Below are 19,725 nucleotides of genomic sequence, written 5' to 3'. Positions count from 1 at the left end.
ACCCGCCGAGACAAAAGGGATGAAAGTTGCAAGCCTTGTTGAATTTATGGCATAGGGATGATAAAAATTAAATTGCTCGCACTTAACGAACAGGATGATAATGTAGCAGGGAATTCCTATAGAAAATATGTCCATAACGTCGTACATGATTTGCTCAAAATTAAGATTTATTAAACCACCTCTTTGTTATGGTCATCGGTTTTGTTTTTGTTGTTCTCTTTTGTTTTGATTTTGTTTTGTTCGAATAGACAGCAAAGCATTGGAGTACTGCATCGCAAAAAAATCAAAACAACATCGCATTGTTTATCTGCGATCGCCGTGATGCTAGTTTCTTGTATGAATTTAGAAAATACCCCACAAAAAAATGATAACCCCCTCTTAGAGGTGCTCAATATAGATATCATCTCACCGTCATAGTAAACAGAAACTGTATGGCATGGATATTGGTAGACGATGTTAACCAAACCATTGTTGGCATGAAAGAGTGCTTAAAACATTTCATTATATCACAAATGTTTATTAACGGTCAGAAATTATAATATGAAAATCATAAACATGATGCACTTGCTCAAAATCACTCAATCTTTATCAAACAAATGTTTATTTTACATTTCTTAATTCATTTTTTATGATTATACTTATGAAATATTAAACAGGTAGATTGTTATACAAAAGCAACGATATTCATATTTACTCAATCGCTTTCTCGTCAGTCTTTACATGGTTCAGGTAATTTTCTCTTAACGTAACATTAAGTTAACCACAAAATATACCACTTCAACAAATTGTTTTCATCATTAATTGAACAAAGTGAGACGTTGTAATGGAGATGTGTTAGACGATAAGACGTCTTGGACTTCAATAGCATCATTGTGAATTTCATAGACTCCCGAGTGCGAGAGGAGCACGGCCTCCGCCTTCGAATCTTCCATGCATCCATTTGAAATACATATGCAGTCTGTGTTTCTAGAGAATTTTACCCTCGACTCTTTTTTCGGGGTTCCATTAAATTTATTTATTTTCTCTGTTTCCTCAAATTCACTATTGCTGCCGTCTTTGATTCTGGTGCTCGTAGTCCCTCGGCTGTTATCGGAGCTACTGTTGTGAAGCGGCTCGTCTTCGTCATTGAAGCTTCTGGTGGCGGAGGTCACGTTGGTTGAACGCCGTTGTATGATGCTTCCACTTCTATACTTGAAAATCGTCTGGCGACAATACATAAAGTTGCAGAATATACGCTGAAATGTCCGCTTAAAACTCTGGCGGAATTTTTCACTCATGACAGTGTAAATAAAAGGGTTAACGCAACTGTTGATAAATCCAAAGAGATGGGCACATAGCATGGAGAAGATAAAATTAGATTTCTGGAGAAAGTTCTCTGGCTGAAGGACAGAAACTACACTGACAATGTACAAGGGCGACCAGGCAACAATAAATGCCACGGCTACTACAATCACCATGCGAGCCACCTGAAAAACAAACCACCATATCAGTAAAAGTTATATTGATAACAATTGATAGCATATTGAACAAAAATGGCTGTTAACTAACAGTCTATGAATATTGCGTATTGCGCTTGACTTATTCTCGAAATGTAACAGAATTCAATAACCGTATATCAAAATACATAAAAAATATACATAAAGATAGCAAAACAGTCAAATTATATTATTCTACATAATTCTGTATAAGATATCAGATACGACTTAAGTTATTACTGAGGACTGACAACAACTTGGTTAGTGCAGTTAAGTTGTCCAGTATGCCATATCGCTTAGTTAATGCTGATAGAATAGGCCCGGTGTCTCACTATAATTGAAAAAGACCCGTCACAGACACAAATATGCCTAGCACTGGACGCGTTTTTTGCATACAAATAAGACATAGTGGAAATATTTCATTAGACGGAATGGTAACCGTCAATGCGGATGGCTCTGTACAATGTCAAGAGGTAAATTACAGGCAAATCGCAAGCAAGCTTTAAACGCAAAATAACCAAAAAAAGATAAGAAACCGAAGTTTAAAGTATGACGTAAATAGCCATGAGAAGGTATCCTATCCAATGTAACTCTGTGTTCGCTGCCCCAGTAACCAACATCAAGGTCTAGAACAATCGCATGTATAGAAATATAGTTCAAATTAATAGAATGGTAATTTAAAGTGAGACAAAATTTTATCCATCATATTCCAAATGCCAAAGATCCATCAGTGCAAAGTTATTTTTTATTGTTTCAGTGATGGGAAAAAAAATCTGAACTGTAAGAGATTGAAGAAGCGTACGAGAATATATGTTGCCAATTACTCTTTGGCTTTAAATAGAAAATGTTGTGTTTTTCGTCTCTTGATAATCAAAGAAAAATGGCTTTTTGAGGCTGAAACAGTTACAGCTTTTGGTTCATTACAACAGGGTAGTCCAACCGTAGATGAACCAAAATAGTATAGAACAATTGTACAGTTGTTTTGTCCGGATAATGAGGCTCCTCTACAGAACCAGTCAAAGGTGTTTTATAAGTAGATGTGTTGTAATTATAGATTGGTGACATGGACTTTGCAAAATGCAGTGCATAGTGTTAATGAAGGTAAAATGGTGCTATGTTGCAAGGGGGTTCCCGGTTACAGAATTTAACCATTCTTATTGAATTTTAGTTGCCAAGAGGCAGTCGAGACAAGACCTTGCTCCCGTTTTCAACCGTAAATCTGGAATCAAGTGAACACGAATTGACTTTTATTTTTCTCTATTGTTAAACAAAAAATGAAAGGAAGAATTGATTAAAGAAATTGAGATTAAAACGACTTATTAAACAAGACCTAGTGTAAATTCATCATAAAAACTTTGAAGGTCAAGATTATGTCATCCATTAAAAAAAAAAAACTTGACAAAATCATTAACAATCGAGACAAAAATTTATCTAGTAAACCAATCAATATCTTTCTTCCTACTATCGTGTGTTTTTGTTAATTTCCTGCAAAGTTAACTCCTTTTAAAAGTGACAATCCTCGTAAATTGACTTATATCGTTAAAGTACACGTAATTTATTTGTCGCTTTGACATTCCTTCTTATTAACCGAGTCATCGATTACGACACTTACCTTTCTCTTATTGACTTCGTGACGTCTTTTAGAGGTGGGATCCTGCTTGTATGTGGCGGAATTGCCAACAACAAAAGGCCTGGTCAAGCAAATGGCAATTTTTGTACACGTCACAACGATGATGGCCAAAGGAATGAAATACATCACAACAAACAGAATGACGAAAAAGATCCTCCTGAAATCCCCCGTGTGACCGTCCAACTCGTCAAAGCGGTCCGAGCAAAGCTCCCCGGTCAACGTGCCAAGCTCGCTGGAGATGGTGAAAGGTTCCGCCCTGCTGAAACAATAGGGTGTCGCCAAAATGGCGGGAATGATCCAAGTAGCTGCGATGATTTTCTTGGTTCTTGATTTGCTATTCACTTTCATGGCAGATAAAGGGTGGACGATGGCATAGTATCTGCAAGTAAACGAAAGAGAATACTGAAATTTTATATCGACTTTTCTTATGTATAATTCATTCTCGAGTATTTTTTTTTTTACATGGACATTTTTTTTTTGCAGCAGTTTGATTTCGCATAATATGGTTTTGATATTTTTTATATCATATGTTTGCAAATTCAAATGTCTTATTTAAATGAAAGCAAGATAAAATGTTTGTGTATTAATTTCCAAAACTTTAGGACAACAGTTAAACGAGTGCGGAAGTTAGTTAAGGGAGAAAATCATATTGTTAGTAAGTGCTGAAGAGGATGGAAATTCGGGATTTGATTAACTGCTGGCTACCACATTTTCTATTCTATACCAAAACACAATTTCGCATTCGTAAAATCAAAAATAATTAAATGTACTGAGTCCTTTTTCGTGTCAGTCAAACAGCGTTTGAATTTCACATTCAAGTACATGTAGAACCACATACATTATATAGAAAATAAGAGCACTCATGAAAAATTAGGTACGCTACAATCAAATAAAAACCCATGATTTTTCACTCGAAGGCTGGTCGTGCAAAAAATCTATTTCGAAGTCAAACAAAATACGTAATGGTACCAAATAAAAAAAAATAATAAACTTCATGCACAAGACTGCACCTGCGCATTAAGTCCATTGACAACAAGAAATGGGTAAATGTGGTAGCAATGAGCCGAGTCACCAGAAGCAGTGCGGTAGTAAAGCCACAAAGGGAACCAGTTTATTACAAGAAATGGTACTCCCCATATTTGTTTCCAGCTCAAGGCGACTTCTCCTAAGTTAATCAAATTCAAGCGTCGTAAAAATTCTTCAAGAATTGTTTCCACGTGGTTTCGTTTTCATTGATCATGTTGGAGCAAATAATGTTCCTACAAAGATGGGTTCAGCCAACGATGTCGGCACGATTAAGATGTGCACCAAACAACTATAGAAAGAAATGGGGTGGGTGGGGATGGAAGGAAAAAAATCTCCTCGGTAAAAATGTAAACTTTGATTTACATTCTTTAAGTCCTATTTTGTGACCGTACGATTCCCGAAAATGAAGGTGGAACCTAATTTAAAACAAGTGTTAATCACTTGGAGTGGTTAGGAAGGGAGTAGACTTCTGATACCATAGTTTCGATAGACGGACTTTCAGTTATTCAATATACGATCATGCATGTTTCTTTCATTTTTAAATTAAGTGCCTTTCATTTTTACTGCTGATATGCTTTGCTTCCTGAATATCAATACGAGGATCTTTATAATGTTACAGTAAAGCCCTTGCTATAATCTTGCATAATGTGAACTGTGAAGTCTCTAATGATTTGAACCTACTTTATTTTAAGCAATACTTGCACAAGGATCAGACACAAGTCTTAGAACACTTTGAACCACCCTCTGTACCAAACATCAACTTTGAGTGTACAGATAATGATGCACTAGCGTGTGAAACGAGTATCTTTGCACCGTTAGGTACAAAGTACACTTAGCTTCGTATAAAATTCAGGCACGTGTTTCATATTTTTTTTTATATTTCAAGTGCAATGCAGTACTTAACCTGGTGTTTAAGATAAACTTGATGGTTACCTCATTTAATTGGATTAATTCCAAAGAAAATTGTATAATTTCACAGTCTTTGATACAGAACTTTCGGAGGAGTATATTACTTCACCTATTAGATAATTACAAACACATATCAAGCACAGTTCTAATGTTTTCTTGTTTCGTAGAGTACAAAGTTGATCTACTTTTTTGACGATATGGTTCCAGAGTATTTGATATTAAGAGCGAGATAAATTGGGTATAATTTGCAAAGTTCTTTTTAAAAAGATTGCGAAAGTGCTGCAATCACGAAATTACCGATCAAAAAAATTGCTGATGATGTTCAGAACTTTCCTGTTCGTCTTAAATGCCTACAAGTTTTGCAGTGAATGTTTATAATAATTGTATTCTTAAAAGATAAAATAATTCCTGGAATGAGCTCAACGCTTTTCTTGAACTGTTTTATTTTTCTTAAGCGAACATTAGGAGTGTAATATGTTCAAATAATGTTTGAAAACCTTATGAAAATATTGATTGAAAGTGGGAATGTCGCTCCTCTATAATTAAATGGTGATTATTAAATAAATAAATAGGAGTGTTCAATATTTGATGCTTTATTTAAAATACCCACACATCTTTATAGAGTTTTGAATGATCTAGCACGAAAACTTCAGTTTACAAAATTCGTTCAAAATGCGGTTTAAGTCTCGTGTTCAAGTGCGTTCACGTTAAACGAACTTATTGATATTATCGTTGGGATGTTACTAAGTACAGGAAAATGTCAACAACCAGAATTTCTCCACCCTGTGAATCAATAATTATATTTCATGATTACTTTAGTTTTTCTGTGAGATCATAAAGAAGCACAGAGATACATGCATACATACACACCTGAGAGGGTTAATATAGAACACTGAGATTCTTTGTTCATCAGGAACCACTAAAGCATTTGATTGTAAATCACTGTTTTGTTTCACTGCAAGGATATCTGGTCAGTTGTGAACGCATAATCAGAATGCTTCATTTCTATTGGCTTCTTACAAGGCAAAACTTAATTTTTGACACACCAGAACACAAGAAGGCGAAATCGATATAGTATCGCAAGAAGAAACACGTCTCATTTCTTAATTCTGGCCGTAGTCTTTTAAGGGTCCTCCACACTCCGTGACATAGTTTTTATAACAGGGCGTCACAAAAAGGAGGCTTAATTCACTGCATGGGAAATTATTTATTTTGTAACCATTATTTGTTTAGCTTCGAAGCACATTGCATATGACATCAGACTACTGAAACAGAGAGCCCAAGCTCAAATTGGACTTCAGTTTACCAATTCCATATTATTAATTACAAATATTCAAAAAATTATGGGTTTTTTTCTTCTTCACAAAATGGTTTTTTTCAATAATTTTCAAACTGTTTACATACTATCATACCCTGTAAGACATTACAAGGTTGTGCTTGATAACGAAATTTCTCAAAGGTGCGGAAAAACCTTCAAGAAGTAACTATTCTGCACATGCGCAATGTTGTCCCTGCATTGAACTATATATGTTAATTTTAGAAGTCAGCTGTTCTCAATGACATTCTGCAATCTTCTTTACCAAAGATATAAATACACAAAGATTAAATCCTAAATTTAACGTTTGTTTTGAAATCGTAAAATATTATATAAAGTAAACAATATTCTCCTAATAATGGCTTATGCGAATGTCAAGAGTGTAATAGTATCTCTAAGTAGTTTTGCTGAACATATTTCCCAAAAATGTTTGGCTGGTGGCAAGACGGAACCTGTTATAAATCAGACAGCTATTTTCTCTAAGAAAAAGGACTACATTTTCATCAACAGTGTAATATCTTTCCATGGAGTTTCACATGATCAATTCATAAAAACACATTCATTTTGCGCATTTCATTTTAGTTCGCGGTTTCCGTGATATTTGAAATCATTATTTGTCTGTTGCTGCCGACGGTCTAAGTTTGCGGAGGTATCATCGTCCCTAGTTTCAACTTGAAGCTTGAGATTCAGGGGGCTTACGGTAAAAAACTCTTCATATTATCATAGAAAACACCAATATTGCTTTTTTTTGTCTGCCTGATAGAGTTTAATCGGATTCTGTTAAAGCAAGTCTTACTATTATTCTGAAAATCTTCTCTCTTTTAAAAAAAACCCCCCAAAACAACAGTTATTCTTTACTAACAACGATAACTCAAATAATATCCATTTTTTCCCGGAATATCAATTTATACATTTGTTTGCTTTCATGCAAAAATTCTCTTTAATGATAATCACATGAGAATAACGGGTATTGTCCGATTAAAATTTCACCTTTCGTAGTTAAAACCCTTTAAAATAGCACAGTTAGAAAGTACATTGAAGTATAATGTAACCATAAATACTTGACTCCCTAGGACTCATTTTAAAAGACTGATCTGTTCATTAAGAAGTTCGTATGGGACCAGATTGAAAGTACATAATATATATAGAATGTAAAATACATGAATACATGTGTGTGCACTCTCATTGTCATAGTGTCGGTTTGAAAATTCATCTAATATTGTACAAAAAAATAGTATTTATCATAATAAGCTTACAATTACTGGACTCCATTTATTGTTGTAAAGAACGATACTCATTGTATTGATGTATGCATGGTATAATACAGTCGGACATTGTTAATCCGAACTCGAAAAGGTCTAAATGATATCCGAGATATCTAAGGATTCGAGATTAAAATACACGAATAATTGTTGGGTCTTCAACCTCACTTCGACGTTTCCATTACGTACAAGATATCAAAGTTCAACTTTGATATGTTTGTTATAGGTTTCACCCATTCATTTGCGTTTAACGATTAACCCATCCCCCTCTCTCTGAGAAAATATGGGTGTAAATACAATTTTTATACAAATACCACTACTCATTGATTAAAACTTGTGGCGTATTTTGATAGACTTATAGATCATATGCGCCAATCACAGTTGGAAAAATATAAAGTAGTAATTAATCGTATACAGCCAAGTGTGTCGCACGTGAAATTAACGCGAATTTCACGCGAGGCACAATTGCCTGTGTAACCAATAGTTTTACATTTCTTCAAACAAAGTTGTATCTATGGTATCTAGTGTGAAATTGAAATTTTCAGTATTATTTTATTTTGTAAAGATGAAAAAGAATAAAAATTGAACCTTTGTTGTATAAACCTAAAAATAAACCGTTTCAGAGCTTTAGAAAAAAAACTCGATGACGATATATTTTTCAAAACTTCCGAAGAAAAAAAAATTAAAAATGGCATGCACTTGATCTCCTTTACCAAGGCTACTACAGACCGTTTCTGGGTCACCATAGTAATCACCAATTAGTCTGTAATCGACATTTTACGACTTTTTAATGTGGTTACCTCTCCAAGACCCACTCTTTTCTGTAAGCAGCTGTGTTCAACGCCCAGAAGTTCCAGCTTTTCTTCTGACACAATATATATCTACTTGAATACTAGCACTCTTTTCTGTAGCTTATTTCGGGAGATTAAGAAAACCTCTTGGGACATAAAAGACGCGCTTTTAACAAGGGAAGACGGCATCAACGTGTTGCTTTAAGTAATCATTTACCAAGTCCTTTTTAATCAAATTTTTTATAATCAAAGCACATTTGAAAATCCTGTCCTTTTTCTTTATTTTTGAATGTTAGTGTATTAAGCTGCTTCAGAGTCAAATTTCACATCAGGCAGTTATCTAAGGCAGCTGTATCACACCATTGAGACATTTCTATCATCTGTACTTCATTTATAACATAACGCATTCATAACATGTTATGAATCGTTAATAATTATAATGCTCAGCATACTTGAAATTAGATATTTCAGGTTTATTCTAAAATGATAACAGAATTGTTATCACAAATTTAGACTGTTCACAAGTTGCATAATAATGATAAATGGTAAAGGAAATAAGTTTTCGGTGTTCTTCACGTTATTTTTAATCAAACTTAGGCAACCCCATACATCAACACCCACTAAATGCAGAAAAGACTTATTTAATTAAGTTATAGAAATATAGAAACAAATTTTACAGAAAAATCAAGATATCGATTTAATTGATTGTGTTTCTGAGTCGTTGGTGTTCGCCTTTTGACTTTGATTAACATTGGAAAAAATCAAGTAAAATATTTTAATTCGATGGTAAAACAGAATCTTTGCAAATAATCCCCAACGCTTTGAACAGCATTTTAACTAAAGAAGACGGCACAAAATAATGACAGCCAGTTTTCTTAAAAATACATCTCTATATCGGATTCTCACAGTGATCAGGAGTGCAGAGGTCTTAATTTTTCTCGTTTTCCCCCCCAAAATCAGCTGTCAGAAAAATCAGCTGTCAGAGAAAATCAAAGTAGTGAAACAACTTAAGGTGTTGATTTTTTTTGGTAAAATGTTTGTTTGACAAATGTCTGAACATTGCTTTGCCAATGTCTTTCTGATATTATGAATAATAATGTTTATCATTTATTGTCAGGTTGTAAACATGAATTTTATTTGATAAAATAATGTAAATCAGGAACGACAACATCTATAATTATGCTTACAGATGTATAATAAATAAATGTCAATCTCTGCTAATTTCTTTGTTGAATTATTTTTGTCGTGGATTCATTAATCTAATGAATCTCCGCTGCGACCGATTGAATAGAGGAATTGATAAAACTCCCCCCCCCCCCCCCCCCCCAAAAAAAAGATTCGCAATCGCCCTTGTGGCTATGTTAAATCCTCCTTTCAAACCATGTGGCAGATCATTCTTACGACCCAAGAGTATCGATGTGAAGTGCAGAGAGGGCCACAATTTTAATGTGCATACTCAGAAGAATGGTTCCAAGTAAATATGTCCTCGTACACTGACAAATTCAAAAGTTAACTGTACTTGTACAATTCGTATACAGCTTTTCTCCGTCGCCTCATCATAGTGAATCAATCGTGTACTTACGGCGCGGCCGGGACTTCAAAAATTAAAACAAAACTTTATTGGCAAGTTTAATCTGAAGTGTTATTATTGGCATATTGTAAAAGCTTTCTTAGAGCTGTTGTGGCTTCGAAACTTTTTCTTAATTTTACATTCGGTATAGGAACTCTGCAATGTTATATAATATGATGTATAATTAGCTTAGAAAACGATGAAATCAAACATAAATATCAACTGATGTACCCGTACATTCTGAACCTTCTTATCTATCATCTACAGTATTGTACATAATTGTATCAGCTTTGTTACTAGTATCTGTTTTGCATGCAAGAACAAAGGCAATTGGAGAATACATTGTAACTGTTGTTTTAAACTTCCCACTACTTATGAGGGTATCATTAACATAGCTTGTTTTGTATAACCCCTGATAAGTTTCATTACATGCCATTAACTGAGACGTTGACCTTCCGTTATCGTTAAATAGGATTAGGACAAGCTGTGAGCCCCTAATGAAAGTATTAGCATGGATTTGACATCTATGCAGATAGCTTTTGCTAACAGGATTTCAACCAGTGAAAAAAAACGAGCTTAAATCGATCTTCTTTCTTGTTAATGTCCATTCTATAGCAGAATAATTTGAAAGAAAGTCCACTTTATGGGAGCTTTATGACAAAGAAACTCTCGAGTCAAATTAAATTATGTCCTACATCTAATACTAGTATCATGATTAGGACAATTGTTATTTCCATTACCACATACATGCTAGTTGCTTGTTGACTGTCGGTGGAATGTTTGATAGTATATATAGTGTATATGTACATGAATATATATGCATTACGATATGAAGAATTCTACAAAAATTGTGACAAAAGAATTTTTTATGTAATGCTTTTTTATATAGACGTGGTGCAAAATATCCTTAATATGTTTATTTATATTTACTGTCAAAGAATCCTATGAAAACATAGACGTCTGTATAAAAGAATAGCTTTTACTAATTTTACTAATTAATCTGATAAATATGTGACTATCTAACGTTTCAGTCAAATAATTCTAATTCTGATCATCGGAAAGAGAAGGGAGAAATTTGATTATATGTAATTTGCACATTTCTGCTTTAGAAATATTGTCTTGTCATATGTAGGCGTGTAACGTAAAATAGAAGCACACGAAAAGCTGTCACTGATGTAATTTCGGTGACCAGTTTCCCTACACACAGACCCAACCAAAAAAAATCATCAGTTTCGCTCTCGAGAACAAACCAACATGTTTTTCTTCTTCTCTAGTGTTCGCATTTATTACAATATATTTTTTTTCTCGTGTAAGATGAACGCGAAATGGAATCTCCAACAGTTCGTTTGGATTTCCGCCGCAGTTCTGTCGTGAAAATAACGATGCAATTTGCTAGATTGTTGGAAAGATGAATGGCAAATCTTGATGTTTGATGACTTGTATAATGTGTAGGCCAAAACTAGCAAATATTTGTGACAAGTTTTTGTATAAATGTTTAATTCTATAGATTATCAAAATTTAATGACATTAAAAGAAAAAATGTCAAACTTTAATAGAAAATGAAATTTTCGTGATATGCAAAAAAGAAAAATGCAAGCTGCTTGGTCCGATTTTATATCAAATTTTTTGCACGCTTTTAAACGATGCCTATGCTTAGTATATGTGTAATAATAGACATTGTAGTAGTTTTACCCGTCAATTATGCCAAATTTCAATGAAGAAATATACGTACAACATTTGCTAACAAAACAAACGACATTGAAAGGTACCGCGTTATTTCGCCTCATGTTAAATTTCACCCCTGACGACGAGACGGGTATGGTTGTATTGCGAATTTGACATCGCTTTAAATAAAGGTCGAAATGATCAGACAAATTACAAATAAACATGTGTATGTCTTGTTCGCTAATATTTCTAAAGTCTGCTTTCTTTACAATCGATGCATAGCATGCGGGTTGAATAGCCCCAATCATTCGGGGGACGAAACCAAGCGGTTTCCTTTTCTAAACATTCCCGTGATGCATTTTGGTTTGTTTTTTCGTTTGCCCAAAGAGAAATTATTTTTATTTACTTTGAATATTTCTAACTTTGAAAGGAGACTGATTCTGCTGGTGTAAATAGGAGAAAGTCCATAACTTTCTAAGATAATTGATTTGTATGAAAAAAATTTTGATACTGTAATTACAAAAAAATCGGACCAAGCAGCTTTAACATTTGATCTGTTTGAAAAAAATCAATGTATTTTATTTATGAGAAACAGCAAATTTTTCGATCTCGTTCGCTAGATCATGGTATTTAATAGAACATTATGCCAATCATCTGAGACGTCGAGAATTGATGTAATATATAATAGTGAAAGATGAAGAGTTCCAGCAGTGTGATAATCCATTGCAATACTGAATAATAAAATGAACAAAAAAAAAATCCACTGATTTATAACAAAAAATATCTTTCCTAAGAATACAATTCTTCATAATTATGCAACCATCCATATTACCATATGTTACTCTGACGACACAAGAAGCAAATGGACTCTATGTGACCTTTGAGTTGTTTCCATTCGAAATTGCTCCCTGAGAAAAGTGCCATGATATTGTTTTTATAAATGAAGCAGAGAAATCAGAAGGGGGTATTTTACTTTTGCATAACCAATTAAAAAAACTATTTGCCGCTAAATAAAATATTACCCTGCCTTTAGTGCAAAATACTTCACAAAAACATATCAGGATTTCGTGGATGGTAAAATACTAGTAAACAGTTTTATTTTTGTGCTTAGTTATTTCAAAAGAATAATTTAATTTTCCATGAATATTCGGGGTTACACATAAAAAACTTATTGACATTTTCTTCACATTCTACAGAGATTGTTTTCTTGGTATACCGGAAATTCTTTTCTTTTTTTTAATCCTAGACGTGACTTAAGATCGTCTGCGTTGAAACCCGCCACCGGAAGAAACCGGTGCTTTTCCAATAATTGAAAAAGCTAGGATGATTTTCGTGTAAGAATTCTAATTGCCTGGCAAAAATTATTAATGTGAATGTAAGAGATTGAAAACGTATAAATATTTTTGTCATGAAAATTGAATGCTGTACTAGATAACACGAAGCGGTAGTACATTTTCACACTACAGGGCTGTTTGGAAACGTTTTGGCTTTAAGCAAACAGGACACTATAACAATGGTTGAATATATTTGTTTTGCTAATTGTTGATATACCTTGTGCATCCTTAATTTAGTTGACGTTTTCTTTCTAGTCTCTCAGAAAATTCAGTTTATTACATTTAATGCCTCATTGAACGATGCAACAAAAACACAACACACTATACCGTCGGGAATTTGAACGTTTGCTAAAGGCCTAGGGTGACGCCAGACTGCATTTTTAACTTCAATTGATAATTTCCGGGACTTAACAGCACAACATTTGTAGCCAATAGCAAAATGGAACTAACTCGCATGTTTTGTAACCACGCCTCGTGAACATTTTGATCCACCGGTGTGTTGTAGCTTTGATGAATCAACGAGTGAATGAGAACCTTATATCCGGCGGTAATTCTGCATCCAACAAAAGCCGACCACCGCTTCAAAGGTATTTTTAAATGATAGGTTGTCTAACTATGAACATGTCTCTGTCGTATTGTATCTTGTGGACGCGCTAATTTTCGAACACGTGTGAAATTATGATTCGCCCAGGGATTACAACACTTAATATTAAACCTCAAATATCACTTTAAACTGAATTCATTCATACTATTTTTTCCATAAAATTTCATACGGCATCAAAGATTTAGATGGAGACAGTGTTCTTTTATCATTGGAAAAAAATCTGAATCATTGATTTCAAAGGAGCGACCGATGAATAAAAGATAAATTCATTCAAATATTTTGCAATTATAACTGCAATGGTAATGTTTTCTGTTTGGTGTAGCGGTTACACTCGATTCAACATCTGGAGTAGAACTATGATGTATGTTGCAGGTTCGAATACGACTCCTTAGATAACGATTTGTTGCGCACAGAATATCAAAACAATAAAGATTTCTGTTTAATAGCCCTTAAAGATAAAAAAAAATATCTTAAAAACTGAAAATTGATATTTTCATCTTAAAATGATTTAAAATTAATGCAATGGCATTTAAATTTAATCATTAAAACTCACATTTATAAAAAAAAAAAACCAAGGATATCTTAATGAATTCGGCTAATCCTTGCTAGTCAGGAATCTGTAAACAGATGATGTCGGTGAAGTGTTATTTCAAGGATCTTCAGCAGAGACCAAGAATTCAGCATTCATTTAAAAAAAACAAGCTTAAGAACTCTGAAATTAACATCTATTAAGATCACTCAAGCTTCGTTAGGGGTTTCTACGCTATTGCGAGTGAGACTCACTAGCTTGCCTCTTTTTGTCACGTGCCACAGCCACTGTCAATCAAAGCATGAGACTAATTAGCTTTTTCGACTAGGTCTTGTTAATTACATATCTTTACTGATTTCATTATCATTCATCTTTTTTTATGTTTGCGCATCTGTCTATCTTATGATATTTTTTTAAAATAATGTTGGACCTATAACCATGTATATAAAAAATTGCTTCAATGAATTAAAACCATAATATCACAATATCCCACTATCTTTATCTAAATATATATATACAGAAACAGAGAGATTCGTCTTTAATATATAAAAAAAATCATAAATATAGGACAGTCTCAGAATTTTCTTGCAAAAAAAATATACCCCCCTCAGATATAATATAGGTCAATGTATCTCTGATTTAGAAAGAGGTCACATCCCTCTATTGCACTCGTAGACCAGGAATAAATCATGCGATTTTTATCCAAAGATTATCAAGCCGCACAAAGACTTGATAACACAAGATACCGCTTCGATAAGACATTGATGTAACGTATAAACGCATTACAAATATTTTTTTGGTGAATGAAATTTACATCCGATATAAATCCATGGAGTTATTTCCAACTGTGACCACACATGCCGATTATTTCTGTTTTATTTCTTACAAATACTCAGCCGTGAAAAGGGGTCAGCTTTGAAATTTCTTGAAAACTAGGCCGGTTCTTATGGATCCCTTGAATCATTTTTAAACCACCAGGGGGAAAAACGCCATTTTTTGTTGATAATCATTTTACGCCTATGTATGAAGTTAAGTGAAACAGGGATGGAAATTAATCAAAAAATCTACCTACACAGCTTATTAACGCCTGACATCTTAAAAGTCATTACTGTGCAAGTTATAGCACAGAGGGATTCTTATAGAACTTTGATTACGTGCATGAAAAGCCAATATATGGCAAACGTTAGAGACCAGAACCAGACGATGACTGGGTTTATTCCAAAGAATATCCGTAGTCAGGTTTTGCATCTAAAAAATTCTTTAATCAGTGAAAGTGGGTATGCATATCTTATAGACCGATTCCGGTAAAACCAGGCAGCAATTTGTCTGGTTTAATTGTTTCTGATCTTCTTGAGAGGGTTTCGAAAAGGTTATACAGACTAATAAACGGCGACGCACATAAATTGCAATTGATCTTTTACGAGTTCAACTTTATTGCACGTGTGTCATTTATTTCCCAACAAGTGGGTAATGATTTTTTCGAGTATCACAAACTGTCACCTTTTATATTTATCATGCAGTTGTTTATACGGTTTAACTTTGTCACAAGAACTCGTCAAACTATTGACGAAAAAGACATGAATTTTAATCAGCCTTATAGCTACGCTATTCACACACAAGCAATTCTTTCTTCTTTTTTTTTTTTGGTCCACTGAAGTGATAAAGGGGCCAAATGTTGTTGTTTTTTTTATTTCGGTATCATCTTTTTTCTTAAAAAGATATATATGACCAAAAAATTCAGGAATCCTTACCTTTCAATGGAGATGGCAACAAGTGTAAGAACACTAACGAAGACAAACAAGGGTTGAAAATACGACATGAAAGAGCAGAGTCCATCACTCCGGAAAATGTTCCAGCGACACGGCGCTGTAAACTCCAACAGTTTGAGCGGTGTAACAATAGCGGACACCAGGAAGTCTGATACCGCGAGATTCACTATGTAATAGTTGGTCACGGTGTGCATATGATTATTTTTCCAAACCGTCCATATCACCAACATGTTCCCACAGATAGCCAGAACGATGACAATGATGTATATACCAATGATGGTGGCCAAAACCGCAGGAATCTGAGTGAAGTCCTTGTAGTACCCATTGTTAATGGGACATCCATACTCGTCAAGAACCGAGGAGTTTTCAACTAAATTATTAGTTAAATTTGAGAAATTCATCTTTCTAAAGGCTAGCAAACTGGTTGCTACATTTGTTTGATAATTTTCTTAATGAGCCATTCTGGTTGCATTTAGGACATGGAGTAGAGATTCATCTCACGGCGATAATGCTCAGCGCTGCTCAAGTTCCCTTTAACACCGAGAGATTATGCTGTAATACCCATCAAAAATCAAATATAAGATTAGTAAATCACTGCTAAAGCAATTTCGAAGTGAGCGCTACGTAAACTCGATAGTGTATTGGGAGGTCGATAGCGAGCTAGAGAGACACCTGCAAACTGGAATCCAATCTGTAAACGCTAGCCATTTATACGGCAACTCTAAGCAACGTGCGCAGTCATCGTCTTTGGTTCAGATTGGTCGCCAATTCCACCTTGTAAAACTGTCTATCTCTGAATAAGTATCTGTGTTGTGCTTTATATGATATTTAATGCGAGTCAAATTCCAGATTCTTTTTTAAAAATAATTTTCCAACATTTGCAGATATTGTACTGATATACTTATGTAAGTAAATCCAAGTATGATGTTTCTGGAATAAGTTTTAGTCAAAGATTGACAGCGTACTATGTAAGTCATTTCTGTATTTTTTTTTTTAAAAAAGAACTTTATTTATTTTACAACGATTGATAAGCAAGTTCTACAACTTATATTAATATCTCTCGTTGGCACGGATGTTAGCGCGAGGGGGTCATTGGTGTGAGAAGAAGCCGGAGTACCCGGAGAGAACCCACGTGTCCAAGCGGGCGACCACCATACCCTATCACATACCACCACTGTCGATCACGGGGATCGAACTCGGGTCGCAGCGGTGACAAGCGAGTGCATTGTCCACTACGCTACTTGGACCCATTTCTGTATTAATTAATATCATTTTTGCCTTATAAACGTCATTATTATTTCTTTCACCCCTTTATATAGAAGACATGTGGTGATAACAAACCGCGTTCAAAATCAAAAGTCCAAAGGAAAAATACAAAACAGGAGCAGAGCAAACACGGACCTTTAATAAAATTAAAGATTAACTAGATAAGTTGAACCCGAAAGCCTTTTTTGACGCCAGATTAATCTTCTGTGTCCTAATAATAATTTTCATAATGGCAATTACAGAAAAGTAGAGTAAGGACACGGGGGGGGGGGGGGGGTTCCACTTTTTTATAATTTTATAAAACCGACGCCCCTCCCTCTTTTAAGACATAATAGATTATATTGAAAGTTAAGTAGGTGAATTTTCTATTTTTTTGTGTAAACAGTAGAATTTTAAAGTCCTCATGTAAAGTATTGTTATGTTGTAATTTTTAATTATTTTATTTATTTCAATTTTATAATTATTGTTTAAAAACGTTACAGTGTAATTACTAGTATATAGAAAACAAATGTAAAGGAAATAAACTGATAAACTATTTTCATCACAAAGTTGTCAATTCATTTCCTGTGGCTGAAAATTAACTTTCAAAAGAAGAATACTTTCCTTTATAGACCTAAACTTAGGGTCAATCATTTGTTTTAATTGAAAAAAAATACCAGGAGATTTCTAAAATACTCAACTTTTTGTGTATACAATTTTCAAGCCTACAGAGGATAGGAACACGGCAAAGCAACGTAAAGAAAACCAAACACCTAATGTGTGCGCATGCCCGTAATTACCTTGCTAATGAAGTCCAATATGAGGCTTAAAAGTTAATATTCGTCACATTGTTTGGCTACGTTTGCTGTAAAGTAACCCCTGTTGAGACTTATACATCCGGACACTCCAGGACCTATGAACTATTCCTAATCCCTATTAAAAATCTCTGTCATATTAAGAGGTAATATATCTCTGCGCAGTTCGTTCTGAAACGAAATGCATGTATATACTGGTATTATGGTATAGAGATTTTGCATTACGATTATACGACTGGATTAAGTTCTTCAGTAAAGTTCGAATCATCTAAAAAAATATCACGCTTAAGCTTTGTATCCATATTTCCGATAACATTTCGTTGACAAATTTGTACATACATTGATGTTTTAGCCGCATACAGATCATTATAACTAATTAAGCAACATGGATACTTGTGAATAAATATCTCGCGTTGTGCTTGTACAATAAACCTTTAAGACTGGTACATTCTATACAACTGTTGCCAGTTAAGGCAAAATTGTGTTCGGGTTTTGTTAACGGCAGGCTAAAGGAATTGTTTGGGCTTATTTTCTATCAAACCATTTATAATTACTGTAACTTACCAATAATCTAAACTTGCAATGGGTAAGGCTTTTCACTTATAACAACACAGCTCACCAAATAAACACTTATAGGTTGATATACAGTTACATCCCTGAATTATTGCAAAGTTCGTACAAATCCTTACTTTGAGTTTGGAACAAACAGTATTCAAATTTAATAACTATTTACCAAAGCAAAAATATTAAAATTCATACAAAAATACAGAATGACATTAAAAAAAAATTCTAGACTACACAACCGCTATACGAAAGATTATACATTAAGATAATAAATTCGAAAAGAAGAAAATTACATTCATTTTCATGGAACAACATGTTTGCAAATCAAATTTGATTGCGCAATAGCAGTCTTTAAAACTTCCAGAAATTTAATTAACATACAGAATGCCATAGTGTTCTAAACTATTCCTTAAGTAAGTATATTAAGAAGGGTGTACTTGATTCTCACTTGCTTTTACATACTAATACTATACTAGTTGCCTAGTATCTTTAAAACGATTGGATGCAAATGCGATGAAAGTCACGTTAGAATAAAAATAGCTTTTGTTTCCGTTGAAATCTACGATTGGACAGTGAATGCTAAGTGCCTTTATTATATTATGATTTATGATTCATATCTTTTTCCGAAGAAAAATTATTGAAGTTATGAGGAAAGTCAGATAAGAGAAATGATGAGGCCATTGACGAAAGCAACGATGCTGTCAAATGTCCAGTAAGTTCTGTTCTTACTATTATAATATCGTATGGTTTTTTTCTTTATTACTGAATGTCTCTTGCTTAGGGGCTGTTGGTGTTCGGTCTATTCATTATCAGACATGATTGGATACACGGTGACGCACAAACCACTGATTTACACAAAAATAATATTTTACCGGACTCCCACATATTATATTTCATTGATGCAAATATTAATATGGCCAGGTCAAGCACAATTTTTAATCATTTCCCCCCATCCCTTTTTTGGTCAAACATGCGCAAATGAATGCAAGGTGGATTCGAGCACGAGCAACCGGAGAGTAGGTGGAAATTTCTACTCCATCCCCATTTTCTTTTTTAAATAATGCAGAATAATGCCTGCTTGTGATATTATAACATTTGAAAGTGTTAAACCTATAAAGTCATTTTTGACCAAGATCAACACTGGTTTATGAACTTATATTGAAAGTTATGTTCAGCTAGATAGCAATCATACTAAATATTATTAAGTATGATATAATGTATG

The 19,725-nt window shown here is 34.0% G+C and overlaps 1 protein-coding gene across 1 annotated transcript; it reads right to left on the bottom strand.

The window, feature by feature from the left end:
- Nucleotides 1-568: 568 nt before the first annotated feature.
- On the bottom strand, nucleotides 569-16,568 carry LOC105345137 (QRFP-like peptide receptor). The gene is made up of 3 exons (XM_011453183.4): nucleotides 15,862-16,568; nucleotides 3,088-3,484; nucleotides 569-1,466 (listed from the first exon to the last, which is right to left on the bottom strand). The coding sequence occupies exons 1-3, from the start codon at nucleotides 16,278-16,280 to the stop codon at nucleotides 798-800; spliced, it is 1,485 nt and encodes a 494-aa protein (XP_011451485.2). The 5' UTR covers nucleotides 16,281-16,568; the 3' UTR covers nucleotides 569-797.
- Between the last annotated feature and the right edge of the window lie 3,157 nt (nucleotides 16,569-19,725).

The sequence above is a fragment of the Magallana gigas genome, chromosome 6 (assembly GCF_963853765.1).
Source record: "Magallana gigas chromosome 6, xbMagGiga1.1, whole genome shotgun sequence".
Classification (NCBI taxonomy): domain Eukaryota; kingdom Metazoa; phylum Mollusca; class Bivalvia; order Ostreida; family Ostreidae; genus Magallana; species Magallana gigas.
This window is presented reverse-complemented; position numbering and strand designations above follow the sequence as displayed.